At 38.5% G+C, this 22,784-nt stretch overlaps 1 protein-coding gene across 7 annotated transcripts in view; it reads left to right on the top strand.

The window, feature by feature from the left end:
- The first annotated feature begins 1,555 nt into the window (after positions 1 to 1,555).
- cfap20dc (CFAP20 domain containing) overlaps positions 1,556 to 22,784 on the top strand; it is a 33,940-nt gene continuing 12,711 nt past the window's right edge. For 2 of the 7 annotated variants that reach the window (XM_046383536.1, XM_046383537.1), the window contains exons 1-14: positions 1,623 to 1,805; positions 1,943 to 2,032; positions 2,532 to 2,625; positions 2,723 to 2,795; positions 4,197 to 4,311; positions 4,469 to 4,616; positions 5,066 to 5,200; positions 8,735 to 8,907; positions 9,021 to 9,129; positions 10,642 to 10,752; positions 10,858 to 10,992; positions 12,211 to 12,530; positions 18,547 to 18,918; positions 20,941 to 21,174. In XM_046383536.1, the coding sequence (XP_046239492.1) occupies positions 1,785 to 1,805; positions 1,943 to 2,032; positions 2,532 to 2,625; positions 2,723 to 2,795; positions 4,197 to 4,311; positions 4,469 to 4,616; positions 5,066 to 5,200; positions 8,735 to 8,907; positions 9,021 to 9,129; positions 10,642 to 10,752; positions 10,858 to 10,992; positions 12,211 to 12,530; positions 18,547 to 18,918; positions 20,941 to 21,174 (2,130 nt within the window). In that variant the 5' untranslated portion in view covers positions 1,623 to 1,784. The other 5 variants (XM_046383539.1, XM_046383542.1, XM_046383538.1 and 2 more) reach the window with 5 other exon arrangements.

Raw genomic sequence — 22,784 nt, 5'->3', positions numbered from 1 at the left:
TAACAAGCACTGATTTATTAACTGATTTCTCCATACCGACTTCGTCAGTGTTCACTGCATGCCAGGCTTTATTTTAATGAGACTGTCTGTCCCAATCAATGTCAAGTCATTCCTGTAGAGAAAAAAGTCAATTATGAAACTTTCACTGTGCCACGCTCTAGTGATGCTATTTCTATCTTACATGTCTGCATAGTGTCCTAATAAAGTAGCAATACAAAGGGGACACTCTTTACAATGACTATAAGTGCAGGGGTGATGCAGCCATCAGAATTAGTTACTATAGTAGAAATAGTACTTCATCCAAGTCCTCTTTAATAGATTTCAGGATGAATCATTCTAAAGTTTGGGAACAGTTTGTTAAATTGGACATCCCAACGGCATATGGCGTTTAATTCTATAAATAATTATACATGCAATTTTGCCATTCATTCTGAAAACGCTGTAAGGACACTAAAATGCATGTGTCACTAAAACGACCTCGAAAACACACACACAGAAAATCTGAAAATGAAAATTGAGACAGTGATATATACTTTGTAGTGGCATTTGTTCAAGAACAATAAAACTCACAGCAGTCATAGGTGTGACTGGACAGATTCCTTTTTTGTGGTGTCTTTTGTTCTATATCCATAAATAACTGAGACCACCTTGTGTTTGAAGTCAGATACATGCAAAACATGTTAATAAGCTGTAAGCCATATTTCCGGATGTGGTCTCCCTCAGTAGCTAATTAAAAAGACATCTTTTTGATCTCATAATAGCCCTGCTGCCAGGGTAAACAAAGCAAGTGACAATGACACAGTATTGGATTTTTTGCATTTCAAGAGAAGATACAACTTTAATACAGGTCTATTTTTAACTGTTTTGTTTCGCAACATCTTTAGGTATAGCGTTTATTAAAACATTGCCGCTAACGCTATGAACCCTATGGTGACTGTTTGGTATGAGAAACAGTTCTATTGTACTTCAGGAATCCAGAGATGAGAAAGAAAACATTTGCTATCAACATTTTGAAAAGTGAAAGCTGTTATACACATGACTAGTGTCCGCTTATTAGGATCAAAGCAACAGCCAATCACTGAACTCTCTGCCCTTTCTTTCTTGACTGACAGATAAATGTTTTGATGAAAGCAGCAGTATGAAATGAAACGGCTATTGGGAAAACTGCTGGAATTAAAAATAACCTACAATAAATTCTTGTGAAAAGAAACACGTCCAACTCAGCTTGACGTGCTTCTGTTCACAAGCAGCACGTCAAGCTGAGTTTTAAATAATATTGAACTCACAATTTCATACTCATATTATATGACATGTCTGTATTCATTAATATGAATATTTATTTCACAGTGTCTTACTGCATACTACTGTCCCACATTAATGGGAAAGATATAAACATCAGGTTTAGATGTTAGGTTATCACGGCATGCTGCTTCGACCTATCATTGGCCCTTTCCTCTGACTGCGATTGGCTCTGACCCTAAGCGCCTAACCCCAAACGCACCAAACCGAACCAGCGACGGCAACGAACACTAGCCAATCAGCGTTGCGGGAGAGAAAAAACGTCAGACGCTGCCGTAGCGTCAGGTAACCATGGAGACATGTTTTGCGTTAGCTCAACTGACACCTCATATTTGCGCTGTTTCCATCTCGAGAGTGTCTGCTTCCTTGTTCTAAAAGATGAGATGAGCTTTTCAGCGTTAGGATAGCAGGCCAAAATATCACATCTGATTAAACACGCACGTGACAATATTGTGACAAATAAATTCTTTGTCACGATAGGTAAAATGTTCAGGAATAATTATCAGGTAATCTAGCTAGGTTTTCCGTTCTTTAAAAGCCATGCTGTTTGTATATGCCAGGCTTCGGCTTGGTTTAAGCTGCAGACTGACTAAATAAACCGAAGGCCGTTAACGCTGGGTAACGTTAATTCCGTTTCTCGCAGGGTGGAGCTGTGGTTGAGGTCTTCAGTGGACAGGGAAAAGACCCTGTAGCAAATTGGAAACTTTCCGGGGGGCCGTCAGCAATACATAAAGTGAGTTTTCAGAGCTGCTAGGCTACAATAGCATATTTTTACGATGATTAAACAGGCCCAGTTTTTCATACAATCAAATTATTTGCCTTATGCGTGCTGTTTAAGCCCTGCTAACGCGGTCAGACAGCAACAAACATGCATTTTAATTAATACATTTCAGTAAACCCAGTTTGGAGGGTCTGAATGATTACCACAGAGCTCCAGGCTGTTATTAAAGTACACCATAACATTTGGGATGCTAGCACAGTGTACAAATTGTGAGTGATTGGTTGTAAACTGTTAAAATGAGACAAACTACAAACTCGTGTTTCCAGGAATGTTGCTACTCTGATGACTGGTGTTTATTTTAGCAATCCTTGCACACAACTGATTTTTATGTCACATCAGAGCTCTTCTTGACAGTCAATGATAGCAGTGGGACTACAGGCACAGAATACTGGTCATACAGAGCGAGGATTTACTCTTAGCAAGGCCTCTTTTTTATTTTTTCTTCCCTTAGGAGTATCATAAAGAAGTCAAAGGATTTGTTTACTGTCTGGAGGGAAGCAGCCAGACAGTCAAGATGCAAATGCCAGAGAATGGGAAATTGTCTCGTAAGTCACTACCATACTTGCACCCATTTGTAAATGAGCACTGTACTTTGTTACTGTCTTTGTTATCAGTTCACTTCTCTGCCTGTTTTGCTCATAGTTGGCCTACTCCAAAGATTTTTGGTCCTTCAAGTGAATATTCCTCAGTGCAAAGATTTTTCAGTCGAGCTTGTGTAAGTAAATTTTTATGTACATACTAATATACTTTATATTACACTATACTACACTACTAGACAAAAATATTGGGATAGGGCTGTTTTTCAGGGGTTGGGCTCGGTCCCTTACTTCCAGTGAAGAACAATTTTAATGCTTCAGTATACCAAGACATTTTGGACAATGCTATGCTTCCAACTTTGTGGCAACAGTTTGGGGAAGGCCCTTTTTCTATTCCAGCATGACTGTGCTCCAGTGCACAAAGCAAAGGTCCATAAAGACATGGTTGGATGAGTTTGGTGTGGAAGAACTTGACTGGCCCTCACAGAGCCCTGACCTCAACCCCATTTTGGATGAACTGGCACAGAAACTGTGAGCCAGGCCTTTTCATCCAACACCAGTGCATGACCTCACAAATGTTCTACTGCATGAATGGGCAAAACATTCCCACAGACACACAGAGATTTGCAGAAAGCCTTCTCAGAAGAGTAGAAGCTGTTTTAGCTGCAAAGCTGTCTATGTATTTAGAATATCATTAAAGTCCCTGTTGGTGTAATGGTTAAATGGCCCAATACTTTTGTCTATATAGTGTATGTTCTTCATACCTTTTACTCTATACTATGGCAACTTACCTCAAACAACACTTGTCAGAGCTGTTGTAGTCTCAATAAATCTTGATAAAGGAATTTCATTACTGTTAATGTGACCCAATATGATTACCAAAATAATGTTTAATAAAGTTAATTAGTGTTTTTTTAATGTAAGAGAATACCAACATCATATTGCATAGTAAACTACAGAAAATTATTACTAAATCACAGGGAATCGGCCCAGAGCAGTGAATACTGCTACAAAGGAGGCCTTGTTCTTGCCAGCGATGGTAAATTCTACAAGATTATGTTGAGAGGAATATGTCAGATTAGTCAAACAAAGTATGATGTGTGGATGTTTATTGATACTCCTACATTTAGTCATCAGAAGAAGAGTGCAATTCTGTGATTTTCCCTAAAATTCTTATGGTCAGTAAAATACATAGAACAAAAAATTCAAACAAACAAATCTCTTCATGTGCACATTCGCTTAATGGTAACATTCAGTTTATTTCAGATATAGGCAGTGGTGTACTGTATAGGTGCTGTTGTTTAGACTTTGTCATGGCAACCATATAGAAAATAAATCACGGGGACATACTTTCAGAAGTTGAAATCATTTGTTATGATAAAGTTACTTATCTACATGTAGTGTATACTGCCATAGTTCTGCCTTCATCACAGTGTGTTGTGGCAGCCATAGAGTAAAGTGAAAACACCTTTAAAAGCTTACCTTAGACACCAAAAAGGCTTGTGATTTTCTCTTGTCAGGGCTTCTTAGAGACTCCGCTGATGCCGACGATAAGTTATGCTCTGTTCTGTTATTCACAGGGTAACTGATTTAGAGCACCTAAAAAGAAGACTTCACTTGTCAACAGTGCATAAAGAAGTGTCTGCCACTCCTTTGCACGCAAAGATACCTTTTGGAGGACTGAAACGTAATATTGTAAGTTTCTAACCTATCCCTGACAAATGCTTTTGGTATTTTCTTTTAAACTATGTTATTTATTTTTTTAATTGGTCTTATCCGAGAGGTTTGTGTTTTTTTGTCATCTCTAATGGATCCTTTTACTTACAAAATGTTATTGTTTCTGTTGTCTCAGTGGTCTGCTTTGTGCATCGACCTTGTATCATTCACCGGTGAACTGTTCAAAGGATTTTTGTCGCTGGACCTGATCACTTTGTTTGCTTCCTGCAAAGTCCGCAGAATCTTCACCATGAAAACAGAGCCTACAGGATTGTCAGATGATGGTAATGGAGTTCATCACACAATGTTAAATCAAAACTCTATCAGCTTACTTTAAATTCCTTCCCAAGTTAAGCACTTGTCATTGAAGTAAGTCCGTGGTCTTCAGTTCGAGTATATTTGTAGTGAGTCTTATGAATTTATATGGGTTTGTGTGAGTTTATATGTGTGTGGAGAGAGTGTGACAGAGGGAAACTGTTTTCTGTGGTAAGTGGCTTAGAGCTCAGTGGTATTTTTTGTTTAACTTGGATTTGGCTCAGCAGTACTAACAGCTGCACTCAGTGGCAGCTACTCAGTGCACACCTACACCACTTGCCAATAAAGACAGCTTTTCATTTTGTCTTTTTCTGTTGATCAGAGTATTGCCTATGTTGTATCATGTTATCTTATGCTAATGTATGTTGGTGTATTCTATGATTGGGATGGATCTGAGCTTGTTCTCGTTTCAATCTAGACGTGTTTCTCAGTGGAGCTGGTCTCATGGATTTGATCCCTCGCAGTTGCCGGTTCCCACCAGATGTCAGCCACGTCACTCTTGTGTTGAACATGGACAATTTGCAGAGGACTGGACTGCTGAACTCTGACTATGGTAAGTAAGAGCAAATCACAGGACTGTGAATTAAAGCGGTGGAGAGTAACTAAGTACACTTACTCAAGTACTCTACTTAACTTTAAGTTACTTTACTTGAGTATTTCCATTAAGTAAAATTAATGCTCATTAATTAACACATTCATGTTAATTAATTAAAGCATCCATAGTTATAATCAAGTAATATATATCTATATCTATAAATGGGCCATTTTGCTTAATGAGTCTTCTTGCTTTTGGTACTTCCGGCATTTTTTGAAGGCAGTACTTACGTGGTTTTACTTTGGTAAAACTTTTAAATTCAGTGCTTTTACTTCTGCACTGATGTATTGCTTCTTATACTCAAGTAAAAAATCTGGATTTTATTTTAGGCAAAGAACTTAAATCATGTAGCCAAAGTGGACAAAGCATAAACATACTTTTGTGTATATTTGGCATGGGTCTATTTTTCACAGTGTGGGCTGAGCTCCTTAGTTCAAGTTAAGGGAAATCTTCATGCTACAGCATACAATAAGAGTTAAGAGAAAATATTGTGGAGACAGTTTGGGGAAGGTCCTTTAATGTTTCAAAATGGCCCCCGCAAAGAAATGGTTTTTACACATTTGGTGGAATAACTTAAGTTTCCTGCACAAACTCCATCCAACACTTAGTGGGATGAACTGGAATGTTGAATGTAACCCTGGCCTTAACAACATTAGGGACCAACTTCCATAATGGTCTTGTTGCTGAATTGGAGCAAATCCCTACTGTCAAGTTCCGAATCTTGTTGAAAGCCCTCCCTGAAGAGTGCAGACTATTACAGCAGCAATTCAATACCCATGGATTTGGAATGAAATGTTCAACACTTACAATTAACTGTAATACTTAAGTGTCCACATAGACATAGTGTACATATCTTATTTTCATATCGATGCATGTACATGACCTCATTTTTGCTGACCTTGATATTGCTCATTGTACCTTTTGTAAATGTTCATTTACATAAGAATGTCACCAACATCTTAGCTAGGATGATGCCAAAAGAACTAGACTTGGGTGCAGTGTCTTTTTTTCATTTTATTTATTGTTTTGGTTGTGAGGTTGTTTTATTTATGTAGCATAATTTTTTTCACATTCCACTATCTGAATATTAATATTTAATAATTAATTGTGCTCTTCAAAGCTGTACTTGCATCATTAAACAATTATGTTATCATTATATCAGTGGCATTAAATTCTACAGTGATAACAATATTGTTTATTACAGTTATTTCTATGACAATATATTGTCCAACAAAACATAGTTAGTGACAGACCAATATCTGCATATATGTGTCAATCAGTGTATGTCTTCTCTAATGCATCTCAGCAGGTTTGTAGAATTTGTTGCTCTGAAACTGATCCACGACAGGTATACTGCAGTTGTGAATTTCTACATTTATTTCACAAGATATCAGCCATAATCTACCAATAAATTGAGTAATATACACACAGAGAATCTACTTTCTACAACGAGACTGCGATGATAATCGTTTTGTTTTCCTTGTATGAAATTCCTGTGGTCCTCATTTTTGTGTTCATTTGCACCTCACCTGTTCTCAGAGAGCTGCAATTATCTCCTCATATAAAAAGACATGCACCAGTAATCCAGTTCCGCCGCCTCTGTGGCCTTTTTTATCAGTGCTTATTTATTTGTTCTGACAGCTGTCTAAGTCATGTTGGGTCAACCAGCAATGCCCATAGAAGAGAGCAGTAACCACACACAAGAAATAGCTTTTCATAATTAGCATTTGCATTATTAGCATAACATTTCTAATCATAATTAAAAGATTGCTATTAAAGTAGGCATACAATTTAACCATGACAGAGTTGTTTGGTGAATATTGTTGCTTCAGTACCCAATCTGTCAGAAACTGTTACAGCAGTATTTGTCACGCAGCCACAAACAAACAATGATCTCATACACCAAAGACATTGTTTTTTTCTCAAGGTCAGTAAATTTTCACAGATCAAAATCACTGCTCAAAATATTTTTTAGTCAGTCAGTTAGCATGTATCTCACTTCATGATGATAGATACATTATTTTATGGGCTTCACCCCTAAACCGGGGTCATTTTCTGAATGTTGAATGTACTGCATCAAAGTACTTGTTCTTCTTCTTCACTCTCAGTGCATCCAGCTGTGCTCTGTCTGTAGCATCTTTACGATCCTATGTGTTTTGCAGAATGGAAGTGTCTGCTCTCTGCTCTGATGAAGATCAGAGACAAAGTGTGTTTTGCTGTTAGCGTCAGCGGAGGTGATCCTAATGAGTCCTGGCACAGATACAACAGGGTCAGTTCATGGCCCTATCACGACTCCCACTAGAGCCCGTTATTTTTATATGATGATATGGAACAGATTGATAAATTTACGAGAAAAATTAACTCAATCATTGCAGCAGTAAAGTCTAACTTATATTCAACCACCATAGTCTGTGTAGCTTACAGAATGATGTGTAAAATGATGTTCATTCTGAAGTGACCCTAGCAGTTGGCTCTTGGGTTAAGCCATTTAACAGCTTGAAATAAACTTAATAGTAGTCTCTAACTGTTTACGTTTACAATGTAGTATAACAGATCTCAACAGGTCGTGGGGTGACTGGAACCTATCCCAGCTGAGTACGGGCGAGAGGCGGGGCTCACACTAGACTGGTCGCCATTCAATTGCAGGGCTGACACACAAAGACAGAAAACCACACGCGCACACAGCCACACATAGGGACAATGTAGAGTAGCCAAATATCATAATGTGCATGTTTTTGGGAGGAAGTGGGAGGAAGCTACCCAGAGAAAACCCACGCAAACATGCACGCAAACTCCGCACAGAAGGGACCGGGATTCGAACCTGGAACCCTCTTGCTGTGAGGCGACAGTGTTACCCACATTGTCATCTTTCATGTGAACTACGTGACTCTTGTAAATCTGAAGCATAATGTTAGGAAGTTGCAATGACAAACTGATCATTAACATGACTTGTCAGTAGGTTAAGGAAATTACTTAAAATTTGCAGACCTACTTGCCAGGTGTTAGAGGTCTTTCTGACCACCGTTTAGTGTAAACCTTGTTTTTGCCATCTACTGTTCTTTTTTTAGAGCACACTATGTGAAATTACTATTCTCTGACTTTCTTATTCTCTGACTGCTTCTCGTCTCGTCTCTGTGTGCATCTCGCTCACTGAGTTGTGTGAGCTGCCCCTGCAGCTGTACATAGCACTGTTTCCTTGGATATTAAAAGTTTATGAATATTGAACATGTCACATGTCCAAACTACATCAAAGTTGCTTCTACATGGCCTTGGCCAAGTGTGAAGTAGATCAGATAAATGGTTCTTGTGATATTCAGAGGACAGACAGACAGACAGAGATTCCTTACTTTATACTAATATTGTACAATAAGTCACGTATAATCTCTTATTTCTTATTTGGAATATGTATCAGCCGAAGATGTAAGAAAATTCCTAAGGGGAAATCCAAAGGGAACCAATTAGGGTCAATGACTAATGGGGGTTTCTTTGCAGTTTCTGATCAGTCTGCAGCTGCAAGATCAACCGGTTGTCGAAGCACCAGGATTCAGAGTGTTTTACACACAGCCTCAGGCTCCAGGGTTTCAGGGCCTCTCCCTCAAACTGCAAGGAAAAGCAGTGCAGCCTCAGATGGAATGGATAGAGATGTACTCTTTATCTCAAACAGGGTAAACCCATGAATCCCAAACATATAGACATATATGCCTCTGAATACTGTTGTATTATAATTTACTGTAAATACAAATTAGAATGTTCTTCTTTTTTTTGCTGTGCCTCATAGGGATCCTTGTGCAGTAAAATGACCAAAAAAGTAACTACAGAAAGTCAGAGCACTGCCAACCAGAGTGAGAACTTACAGCGCGAAGAGTCTTCCCACATTCTTCCTGATGGTAAATTTGAATAAAAGCCCATAGTTGTTTAATTGTGTCTACATGCTTTTAACACCTAAACACACCCTGGTCATCAAGCTTTTCATTTGTTTGTTTCTTTGTATGTTGATTTATGCACATGACAAGCTTGAGTTTATTTTCCACTTTGCACAGGAAAACTGGCTTGATAGACGTATTGTGTTTTTTGTACAAGGTAATGCACATATCTGGATCTATGGCTATGGAAACAAGACAGGTGGAAAGAAAGAAAGAAAGAATGAGAAAGAACGAGAAAGAAAAAAAAGGAAATTGTAACATTTATATAGTCTATAGTCAGGATGCAGAGACAGTGGTTATTGTAAAAAGGCAGTTCACTTGGTCTTCGTTCAAAAGAATGTCAATAATAGATTAGCTATCAGGAAGGCGAACAAAGCCAAGAGAGGAGCTGGCAGGGAGGTACATGTAAGGTGAGTTCGTGGAGTGGTATACATACTAATTGAATGATAAAAAAATAATGAAATAATGAAATAAAATTAATTTGTAATTTCTAATTAATATAGCTGAAGATTTGCTGCCAACTAGAGTCTTGTAGCTATAACATTATTTGGAAAGAGCAATGCCTACTTTGTAAGCTCAACTTTTTAAACAAGCGCTCAGCAGTCATAATAAATTATTAAGAAGATACCAATATCACTACTGCCCAAACCCTCATTATTTCATAATTCAGTGGAGCCCCCAAAGGTGTTGTGTTTTCAGTTTGAATACCACTTTTTCATGTCAGTGTTGGGCTTGTGAGGTTGTTTAACTTTGCTTTTGTTGGTATGCAGTGAAAATTGCATTTTCATCTTAATTTTTTTTCACTAAACTTAAATAATACAATGGAAGATGTGCTTTTGTGAGTATTTCACCATACCCCCAGATACAGTATAATAACAATGTAAATTAACATAATGCCACTTCGTTTGGAGAATGAGCAGGTAGAGGACTTGCCATGGAGCCTAGTTCATTATTATGACTTGTTATTTCCTAGTATGTGAATACAATGTTTGGAGACTCATAGCTGTGCGACTTAAAGTGCACTGCTTGATGCGAAAATGCATTGTGTATTCCTCACATTGTGTTCCTCTTGGCCTTAACAGTGCACACATTTATTCCTCTAAGTACTCTACATTTGTAAAAGCATCACATGTGGACCAACAAAACAAGAGACCAGCTCTTATAGTGTGTTTTTCCATGTACCTAATAACAGCTTTTGAATTTGTTAATACACCATCCATAGAGCATGACTGAATGTAGAAATGGATGATTAAAATTCCTTAATTCAGCTGAACATAATGTAGCTTGATGTGTTCTCTCTGCACTGAATGAATATAAGAAGCTCAGTTACTAAAATGCCTTCATTAATAGGGATTTTCACGGTGCAGAATCAGTTCACAGATATGCTTTGGGCAAGCTTCAGTAACATTGTTGTGTGGATGTGGCTGTGTTTTGTGTTATAAAGGTTTTTCTTAATGTTAAAAATACTGTATTTAGGAACACCTTTCAATTTGCGGCCCCAGCCCCCAAAAGACAGAGTGGCTGACAGGCGTGGATCCAAGAAGCTGAGGGTCTATAGTTCTGGCAGAGAGAGGCTAGCATCGACAGGTAAGTGTGTGAACTGCATCTTATATTCTGTGTGTATGTTGGAATATAGAGTGTGGTTTGGTGAATATATGGATTAATAGCATAAGATGTGATTCTGGTTAACAGCCCCGCCTGATGCTGTCCCTGGTAGCCACAGAAAAAGAAGTAAAACCAGGGAGAAGTGCATTCCTCTATCTAGTACACAAGAGAGCAGGCAACAACCCCTGACCCAAACTGAAAACACACAGCACGTCACAATAGGTGAGGTCCACATGTGGTGTGAATAGACAGGGACAATGCGAGGATATGCATGTGTAGACCGTGTGATGGTTAGAAAAGTGTAGTAAGTGTAGAGAGACAGCGGGTGATGGGACAAAAGAGGAGCTATGCATGTTGAGTGATATTAATGTCTACTTTGCATGTTCTTTGCATGTTCTGATTTTACAATGTAGCTCCTTTATAAAAAATAACTATTCTTACTAATTTATGAATTGGATCACTTCAAAATATTGCATGAATTTTAATGAGCTTCATTCTATGCTGCATAGACCATCACTTTTGCTCCCCTTAAATTTTGCATTTACCCCCCGCCCCAATCCACACACACACACACACACACACACACACACACACCTATCTACACCAGCACTGTCCTTACAAAATAAGTGCGTGCGTGCTCTGAAAGCTCATTTATGGATGTTTCTCCACAGCAATAAGCTCCTTTGCTGCAGCCCTGCCCACAGACAGAAAGTAGTCAGTTCATTAATGGTAATGTGGCACATTAAATAAAAGTCACAGGGACATCTCCCGGGCCCAGGGTTTGCCACACAGTGGGCAATTAGAGAAAGTGATTATACTGTCAAGAGGTTCAAATGTGCTCACTCATTCAGATAGAGGTGCATCTTTCTTTGAGCTCAGGCTCAGAGTTCAAGGATTCGCTGTTTCTTGCATGCACACATGAAGAGATATAACTTAAGGCAGAGAAAGATTTTACAACTGTGGATATGCAGTATATTCAGAAACATAGAATGTAGTATTTGTAATGCTGCTCTAAAATTAATTTTTTTTTGACTTAGATAAAAGTAGATAGCCAAAAGACAAAAGCAGAATAGAAGCACTGTTTGCTTGGAGAATAGGTGTCTCAGGCAGTTCGATTTGTAAGAATGTTTATACAGAGCTGTCATTTCATGACCATTTTGCAGTAAACTGGTGTTCTACTGTTTATGCCGTTTATATTGTTCCTTTCTCATTAACGTATTAGCATAGCAGAGCCATTAACAAAAGCAACAGAAATGTCAGTGCTCGAGAAATGAATGTTCATGTTTGGCAAGCGGTGGAATTCATTACAATTTTGTACATTGTTGTTATACATTTTTATGTGCGTATAATCAAATGAACTTGAATGATATTAGCACCATGGTGAAAAAAAAATGAAAAGGATTTATTAATCATGTTTTGTTCTGTAATTTTTTATTTTAGATGAGTATAGCTGGAGTCCTGTCAAGGAAAGTTCACAAGCTTCTCCAACAGCAGAGTCTCTATCCTGCTCGATCTGGCCAGGCTTGTCTTGTGACCTGCAGGTCTGCAGCAGCTGGGAGAATAATGAGGGGTCCGAGCCCCAGCTCACTCTGCAAGAGGAGATGTTCACTTTCTTATCCCAGCCACACTCACCCAAAAGAGGGCAAGGCCAGGGTGACCAGGAAAAGATAGAGATGGGAAATTATCAGGTTCAGAGCAAAAGTGGGAGGCGGCATGAGGCCCCGCTAGAGGATGACTTTTTTGGCAGTGAAAGTGATGAGGTATGTCTGCTCTTGGGGAGAATACACATGCACTCTGTACTTAAAATGCAAACACAGTTGAAGTGTATCTGCTGGTAAATAAACAAATCAATTCAATTCGCACAGATAGAGATGCTTAGCAACAGCTCTAATAACAGAGTACTGGAACTATGAAAAACAGTATTAGCAATAATAATAATGATAGTAGTAGTAGTAGTAATAGCAGTAATAGTAGTAATAATGTAGACGAGAAAGCACAAAGACTCCCCTGGAAGAAGTCAAGTTGGTGATGTGCATCTGTGGAACATGAATGTATATGGGAAGAGCATAAGAGGAGGAGAGAGAAGAGATTCCTGGCAGTTGAAGCCTATAGCAGCATAACTAGGGGGGGGCAGCCTAGGCCAGCCCTAACTATAAGCTTTATCATAAGGAAAGTTATAAGTCTTCTCTTGAACATAGAGAGGGTGTCTGCTTCTCGGACCGAAATTGGAAGATGGTTCCATAGGAAGGGAGCTTGATAACTAAAGACTCTGGTTTTCACGCTATTAGTGTATGGATTTGTCTTATCTATATGTTCTATTTTGGAGTGTAATCTTTTGTAATGCACATGTAACAGTAATATTTTAACCTATAGATCAGTGGGTTATTTATGATAAGATAATTTATTATTGGCTCCGAGACTTGCAATAAAGAATAGTAGTTTTTTTTTATGCCGAGCAGGGAAATGAAATTGTTGAACGATGAATATAAAAAAAGACTATCTTCAAAGATATGCTAAGTGCTTTTACTTATTAAAAACCTTATAATAAGGCTGATAATTCAGCCTTAAGAATCTTATTTAGCTGGGCAGATGATTAGTTTAGCTTTAATAATATTTTCATTTTGCATCAAAGTAATGTATTTTATGCACACTGTTGAAAACACAATCCATCCAAAGTAAATTTCCAGATCATTTCTAATGGAGTCAAGCAGGAGATGATGTTCTCTAAGACATTAACTAACAGTAAATGTCAGGTTTTGTCAGTAACTCAAGTACCTTCTTAAAAATCATTATTTTTCACCATTGTGTGCATGTGCAAATTTCCATGTATAAAAGTCAAACCAGGGTGATCTGGTAAGAAAAACAGCACAAAAGAGCTTCTGTTTGAAAAAAGTCTTTTTACAGTGACCTTTGTAAACTGCAGATATGGTATTCTCTATCCTCGGCTGACATTTTACAGATTTTACATTACTTTTTGCTTTGGAGAATAGTTTCATATCTATTGTATATTCACCTCTGTTGAACTTTCTCAACCTTTATAATTTCCTTGGCCGATATTTTATAGCCAAAAGTAGCTTATTATTAGCTTATTATCAGCAATACTTTCTGGAAGTACTTCCCAAAACAAAAACCAAAGAAAGATGGAGAACAGTACAAGTACAGCAGCAGCTTTTTGCGAGGTGGGAGAAATCATGACGCACACACAGATACACACAAGTTGCATGTCTGTGTGTTCAAAAGAACATGTAGCCTTTTCAGATGCTGCCCAAATAATGAGCCTGTCAAAACACTTTCAAATGGAACCAACACCTGCTGTAGGAAAGTATTTCCCTTGAGTAGAACATTATGTGCAGCATATTCTTCTTTCTGTATTTCATTTTACAAAAGACCTGCTGTGCCCTACTGTCTGAAGCAGGACCATGCATCTGAACACTAGATTGTCTGACTGGAGGTGTGCGACCATTGGCATGTCTTGTCGTTTACATTGGCAACTTACTTTGTTCAAATCAATATCGCCGTGTGGTATGAAGTTTGTAGAATTAGTTATTTTATCTTCACTTTCACATGTAAAAAAGACCACTACAACATTTTAGGGACTGTCCATTAATACATAATAATAATTTATTGAGTAAAAATGTATTGCCACCCCAAAGAAAATTTTGGAATTGACTTTATTCAGAGGGGCAAATAAGAGAACCACAACTCTTAGTGATATCCAGAGATGTTTCTACCTTTTCAGGTGCAATAGCGCCAATAGATTTCAGAGCTTTTACAGTCAAAATTATCAAAGGGGGAATCAACAGAGTCTGACAGTGAGCTTAGGCGTAAACATAGCATCCATAAAAAGATTTCAATGTTGTTCCTGACAAGAGATAAAAGAAAGCAGCTCAGTGAAGTTATCAACAAAATCATAGAAGAATTTGGATATCTGTAAATTGTTAATAGCAGGATTGTTGGTGTACCTTTCAACACAATGCAAAGATATTCAAAGGAGGCTGCATCACTCCATGACAAGCACAACAAACATTTTGAAAATTACATTTTGGGAGGACTGGCTCTATGAGAACTGATGCACTTTTATCCAGACAGGTTTTAGTTAAAAGAATAAATTAAAGATTACTGTATGTGTGGTTGCAATACAATAATTAAAAATGACTTGTTGATAAGAGAATGAATATTCAACAGAGCTGCCTCGGCAGACCTCAGGGCAGACCCTGACTGAACTTGGCGAGGAATCGGTATCTGATGGAAAAGATTTGATGATGGAGCAAACCTTCTATTATTTTTCAAGGCAGGAAAAGAGAAAAATGCTAGCACACTGGGTCACAATTGGGAGCGTTCAGGTATGCCATTGTTCTTGTAGTCTGGACCCAACTCAGTGAGAGCTTGCTGTTTTTTTGTGCAGAACCAGTAGTACTAACTGGATATTCAAGGAAAATGGAGGTAGAAAGTGGGAAAGGATGAGGGTTAAGTTTGTTCTCACCAGTGACCAGTGCTTTCGTTTGGTCAGGAAACTCCAGGAAGGGAGTGGAGGGGGAGAAGTTGACTGGAGAGGATGGAGAACTGAATGGGGTTCAGATGTGAAGAAAGAGAAACCACACAGGTGGTAGCTGGCATGTGCAGTGGAGACGGTTCTGACATCCCTCATATTTGAAACATTTCTTCAGGCTGAAATGGCTGCTTTCCTTCGAAGTTTCTGGTGTGGGATGTTACATCTTGCCTCGTTTTGATTCTTGTATTCTCTGCAGGTCATAAAATAGAGTTGAGATGAACAGTTTTATACCTAACTTGTGGAGGCCAAAAAAAAAAAAAGATGCCCCCCCAAAAGAAAAAAATGTCATTTCATTGTACTGTATGGAGGCCACATGCAGCAGTCTGCTGAATCTTTTGATTCCTCTTCTGACTAGTGATGTATCACTTATAAACAACTCCATATTCAAGGCGCTGAGTGTGTTCAATAAATCAGTGGTTGCATTTCTGTACTTCTGATTGCTGTTTCACAATGTTATTAGTTCCTATATGCACTATGATGTTCTTCACAGTGAAATATTCAGTCAGTTTATGTGCAGTTTCTTTCTATTATGTCAGAGAACACATGCTTAGCAAAGTGTTTTTCTTGCATTTGCCTTTACATCTTTAATAGCAAAGTTGCCCACACTTAGAGTTTGAGGTCATTAGCCTGGTCGTTAGCATTCCCTGTAGCATTTTTCTCTCAAATTCTTTCAGATTTACTGACTAGACTGTACCCTGCTGTGTGAGGATGAGAGGTTATCCAGGCCATCTGACATAGATCCAGTGTCCTGCAGCAGTACTGCAAATCAAAGTTGTATACTTGTTTGTCTGAAAGGTTAGTTGCTAACTCTCCCTTCTGCAGTTGTTCATTGTTGAGTCCTACTAAGCACACTGGTTGATGAGGACATAGCCTTCTATGTCCTTGATAAATCAAAGTCTCAATGATTTATACGTATGTAGGAGCCACTGTCAGTGATATTAGCCGATGAACAAGGATAACAGCAAAAGTAATTTAAGCTGAGTGGAGAGACAGCTGCAAAGTGTCTGCACTGTAAGAAAACAGGAAATCATTGACTGAAGATTGGTTGAAGAAAACAAAATGTTGAAATGTTTATTTGGTTAATAGTTGACAAAAAATAACATGTGTACTTTGCTCATGACGGAAATTGCATTGTAACTACACTGAGGGCCTAAGAGCCCCGAAGTCCCAGTGCGAAGTAGCAGTGCTGCTCCTTGCTCTGAGTCTGATAAATGCTGTTTAAACAGACCTACTCACTGTACTTGTACAATCCCACACTGTCACTAGCAAGGGTGATAAGTGAGACATATAACATATTTCTAAGGCTATTGATCATAATTTGTTTAAATATTGTAGATGTACACTGTAAATTGCATGACATGCAGCACAGAATATTTTTATATATCACCTCAGCTTTGCAGTGCTTTAAGCTTTGGTAAGCCACCATATTCTGCTATTGTGGCATTGCAGCTAGTGGGGTTAGTAGACCTCTGACACAACTGATTTAGATTTCATTCATTTGTGGCAGGTTGCTCAACTTGGAGCAATATAATCTTTCAAGGTGTTGCATCAGGTTCATGCAATTCTTTTGAGCTAACGTTTGTTCTTAAACATAGAGAAATATTAAACGCCTAATAAAGCAATGAACATTCAGTGTATGAACTATTTTGAATACAGTAGACCAGACAGTAACAGTAGCTATTTTTTTCAGGGAATTACAATTATTTTAATGCAGTATTAACTGTAAGAATGGAGTATGCAGTAATGGTGTAAATGTGCCCTCAACACACATTCTGGCATACACAGTTAAACACGTACACACTACAAATCCACATGCTTACAGCCACACCCATGTAAGGCCTTCAGTAATACATGTGGTCCACTGTTTATTCACTCGCGCTGACAAAAATGATAAAGCATAAAAATAAAAGAGAAAACAAATATCATGTGGAGCAGATGAGCCAAAAACCTTGAGGGGCTTATAATAACCTTTTACTCCAAAACAAAGCTCAGATGAAAGTAAACACCTCAAAAAGAGACAACAGATGGAAGAAACAGAAAGTTAGAGTCCTGCAGTTCTGAGGGAAGCTTTAAGTAGTTTAATGCATGAGAGACAATGTCTATATTATCAACTACTGAAATGTAGGTTTACTAGCTGTAAGTATTCCACAATTGTGATCCTCTGTATTTCATGGGGAACTGGTAAAGACCATTGTAAATATTTTGAAGATACAGTAGCAACTCAAATTTTGCGTGTTTATTTGTCAAAGTAGGTTATTAAATCAAATGATCAGTTATTGATGGTGCAAAAATAACACCATTTAATGTAGGTTTTATTTATGTATCATTCACCTCCTATAGGCTTGAATGGAGGCTCTGAGAAAGCAAGTGTAGCTGTGTTACTGGGGAAATGCAGCTGTGGTCAGCTTTGATTCAACAGTTACAATGGATTCCATGTGCAACCCAGTTTCACTGCAAAAAAAAAAAAAAGACCCTGCAAACTTTCTCTGTGCATACATATGTTCATTTTGTTTCAAAACAATCATATTTTCTCCAGTATGGCTAATTGCTTAGCTATTCTGGATGGCCACTTGGTGTGCTTTTTTGTCGGGGACAGAAGTGGTTTTTGCTGCAGGAATCTTTTGAAAAGTTTCCATGGGTGTTTTTTAGTCGTTTAGAAACTGGGTCACAATTGGAATCCATTGTTACTTCTGTGAATCCAGCTGCCGTCCTCAGTAAAGGAGCAAGTTACAAACTTATCTGAATCACGTCTCTTTCAAGCCTACAGGGATGCATGTTTGATATTCAGAAGTTTGGTCTTCAGTGGAGTATTTCTTTGATGTTGAGGGAGAGCCGTGTGCTGTGTCTGTATGTACAGTGTGTTATGTAACCTGATTGGTAGGTGACAAATTTTGAACTACATCACTGAGAGTTAACTTTTTAAATCTGAAGGTGGAAAAGATTAGCAGACTCAAAGAGAAATGCCATTAGCCTTTTAAAATGTGAGGTTAATTTTAAGCTGAGTCACCAACACCTGATCAATCCTAATGACTGTGTACCATCTCATTATCATGTTTCATTAAGCACACGCCAATCCAAAGGGCAGCACACAATATCAAAGTTGCTCAGCTAACAAAGAAAACCATGAGGAACTCCCATGCTCTTACGTCTTGATTCTTTTTACAGTGTGTCAGCCATTTTAACCTTTAAAATATTTGTTCACTTGAGCCCTGTATTTCTTTCAGGATAAGACCTGCACCATGTTGCAGAATCACAGACCTAGTGTTGAGTCAAACTCTGCTGCTCCCAGATCTCCCAGTCCATCTTTGGAAGTGCAACTTGAAACCCACTCTGACTCTCATATTATGGATCAAACAGCACCAAAAGGCCTCAGTCCAGATATTCGTCTGCAGTCTCCATCCAGTGGGAAAGCAGAACCAGCGGGGATTGTCCCCACAAGGTGCCTCTCACCCAGTGTGACACCCAGCAGACAGGAACACAAGTATGGCCAGTGTGATCCGAGGGTAGTGAACCAGGTTGTGCAGGGGAACAGCATCATATCACTTTCTAGGAGACTCCTGCAAGAAGTCAGACTGGATGACTTCACACAGCACAAGGTACTGCATTACTTCTACATTTTTGACAAACACTAGTCTTCATCCTGACTGCTATGGCTCTGAATGGGTGTTATTTCTTGTGAGAAAGAGACAAATATATAACTGACTATTATTCCAAACCTCATACTTTAAGTAACAATATGCAGGAACATCGTAAAAAACAACATATAGACTCATACAGAAATAATTCCTCTTAATTATCACTTATTTGTAAGTATCTGCAGAGACCCTGCCTTCTGGCTGTATTTTTTATTCTCTTGTTATTTTTCTGTGTTTGCTACGTTTCTTAGTGACAACGATTCTGAACTGTTGACCTGGGAATGAGAGACAGCAATCAACAGTCTTTCTCCAGAATCACTTACTGGGTTGTTTACAAACAGCAACTGACAATTGCTGCATATAATGCCTTTAACTGAATAGTTGTGGATTGGCCATGACCCCTAATTACTTCCACTGTGAGATGCCCATGTTTGATGCTGTATTTCCACAAAAGACATTGACAATTTGGATAACCTCTCACTGTGTCAGTAATAACAAAGCAAATGTGCTCATTATTTATCAAATAGATGTCACACTTACCTATGAAAACATCCCAACAAATGCCTAATATTTGCAATGGCAAACTGAGTTGATCAATTTGTATCATTAATGTTTTTTATTATTATTATTTTAAGTTTACATCAACATGCAAGATAAAATATATAGTGTTTAAAGTAAAAACATTTAGAAAAGTTTGGTATTTTAATCAATTGACTTAGTGAAATGAAAGGGGATGCTCATAGTCCCAAAATCAAGGAGAATTACGCTTCATTAAGGGCATGTTTTATGGCAAGCAAATGTACTTTGTTGCCTGAGCCTTAGCCACTCTCAAGAATCCCTAGGCAACTGTTTCAACCAAACGATACTTTGATAAAACCACTGAACATTATTTGCCCAGCAACAGACATCAGACAGACAATGTTGTCGAGTGGCTGGTGAAAAAGTTCAGCATCTAGAATAGCAGGCTCAACCAAAGATCCAGATATTTCTCTCAGGAGTTGGTGGAGATCACAACAGAATAAAAAGACAGTAAATGTTTTTCTACCCTAAGAACTGATTAATGCAACTTGGTTAAATAAACATTAGTTTGATTAAATTTCAATGGAAAGCGTTTGTTTACAGTCACTGTTATTGCATCCCAAAGTATTCAGTCGATGGATTTGGCTTAGTTCTTATAATTTACAGTCACAATATTATTCATCTTCATTTGGGATGTGCAGAGTGGGTTTTGGAGGCCTTGTGGCAAATGTGCAGCTTATTAAAAGCTCTGATGGTATTTTGTCGATTTTCTTTCTCTGTGTCCACAATAACATGTGGTCACTTTGTAATGCCGTGCTGAGATGGATCAGACTACGGTCTGTTACAAATTGAGCTTGGACCCTGCTCCAGTTGAAAAGATCCCTGATCAGAAGATAGTCGGTGTGAGAGATCACAAGGCCTGAAGGGAGATCTGTCACTTGGCTGTTACTTTCTGCATCTACACAAGTCACTGCTGAGACATATCCCAGCATCCTTCATCAGTGCAGCTCCTGACTGTCGGTCTGTGCCAACTCCAGCAGGCAGCATGCAGTGAAGGCTTTGACTGAAAGGTTGTCAGAGAAATATGACAAGGAGCTTGTTTCCCTCCCCGCAGCCCTGGTTTATTGACTGCCATTGATTCAACACCAGGGCAAGACCAAGCTTTCTTGCATTTTGTCATAAATCAAGTTAGCATAGCACTCTTTAGATCCATTGTTAAAGGACATTTCCTCAGAGGGTCAAAACAATGAATTATGTGCAGCAAAGCCTTGAGCCTTGTCTGTCTGGGACAACTATCTGCTGTTTTAAAATTTAAGAAATATTTTGTTGGTTGCACAAAACATTGTGTCAACTTTGCAGATTGATTGTGTAAGCGTTACTGTGACAGTACTGCAATGCAATACTGCAAGGTATCGTCATTGGGATTGTTTGCAAATTTCTGTTCTATGGGTAATCATTTTAAAGGAAGAAGATGACACCCCATTGAAGCCTGTTGATTCCAGAGATTACAACCTGCACCTGCATAGCAGTCTGCATGTGGAGGATGATGAGGAGCTTAGAATGCTGGCAAGTTTGAAAAGGGAGCAGGAGGAAGATGAATGTAGAGCCTCGGGCCTCAACACATCTCAGATCCATCAGTGTAATGTCAGCATCAGCATGAGCAGTGATGACACCTCTACTTGGACCCACATCTCCATGGTCTGTACAATGACACTCTGCTACTCTTGATCTTTTTTTTTTGTTGATCTTCACTAACAAGCAACACTCATATGCTCATCAGCTCATCTGCTATTTTCAATCATTAGCAGGTTGTCCCTCTTTCTATCTCCCGTCTGGAATAATTTTTTTGACCCTGGTTGATCTTCACCCTTCCTAATTTCCATTTCAAGCCCTCAACTTATGCCACCATAAAGTGCTAATGCACCTCTTTCTCTTGCGTGATTCTGCATTACAAAAGATTATGGAGATAGAAACACATTAATTGGCCTCTTACAGCTTTTAAAAGTGCATTGGCATAATATCTACCGCTCCCCAAGTGACTAAAAATTATTTAGGTCATTTGAAATTATCCCCAGAAGTCTTTTTAGAATTCAAAGATGGTATAGTTTACTCTTGGCTATTGAAGGTCATTTAGATCTATGCACCATTAGCATAAGCACATTGCACTTACGAAGAAAGAGCTCTGCCCTGCCCAGTCCTACTAGGTCCACTGTAGTATCCCCAGTGAATACAATAATTACAGATGCTCGAGTTATAGGCTTGTTACCATTTCTACACATGCAGATACCCATTAATATGCGAGATCCAAGCAGAAAACAACGAATAGCACTATTACCACAGGGATTATCATCCCTTGGTTCCTTTTTGAGGACACAGCAATGTGGTCACCAACAAAAACATGTATCTTCAGACCTTGCAGTAGGTACAGTTTTCCACAGGGACGGGATGAGATTTGCATCTGACTTCATCAAACCCTGAGGTGATGTTTGCAGAATCAGCTGCAGTGCTTTACAATTTCAGATACATATAGCAACAGCACCACCATCAGCATATTAAGAAAACGCTTGCCAATAAAAAGAGAGGAGAAGAGATAAAGACACCCATAGCAAAAAATATTACTCCTTATAATAATTATAAGTCATAATAATACTAATCAAAGTAATGATGAGAGTAGTGCAAAGGATTACATACATTCTCATGATGTTTGTAAGGTTTTGATGACTGAAATAACAGAAGCCATGATTGACACCTTAAAAATCAGAGTAGTTAATTGTCAGATTTAGTTTTCCATATAAAGATGATGAGACTGTTCTTGCACTGTCTAAAATCCTGCCTGTCAGTGTTTGTGCCAGAAGCTCTCGCAGTATATCATTACATCTTTCTATTTCAAAGAGCAAGAGCAAGTCGAGGGGCGCAAACCAAGGATTTGATCTATTTCTTTAATCTAAATGTTTCGTATGTGGCATGATTGGCATCAATGAGGGCAAGTTTATTAGAAGTATAAATCAGGACTCGTACCCACCAGCCAGGTTTCTGTGACTTCTGTCAGATGTAGTTTCACTAAATAGCACAAGGCAAATTTTGGAAGAAAGACCCATACATTTAGGTGTGCAAGGCAAAATCCAAGGCGTTTCTGGAAATCAAGAGATGGTTATTAATGTTTGATGTATTAGGGGATGAAATAATAGAAGCGGGAAGAGTAGGAATTGTATATGCAGAATAAAAAGCCAGAATATAGTCACTAGAGTGAAGCTGACCTATCAGCCAACTTTGAAACTACTTTATAAATAAGGCAGTAGAAAGAAATT

The sequence above is a fragment of the Scatophagus argus genome, chromosome 3 (assembly GCF_020382885.2).
Source record: "Scatophagus argus isolate fScaArg1 chromosome 3, fScaArg1.pri, whole genome shotgun sequence".
Classification (NCBI taxonomy): Eukaryota; Metazoa; Chordata; class Actinopteri; family Scatophagidae; genus Scatophagus; species Scatophagus argus.
This window is presented reverse-complemented; position numbering and strand designations above follow the sequence as displayed.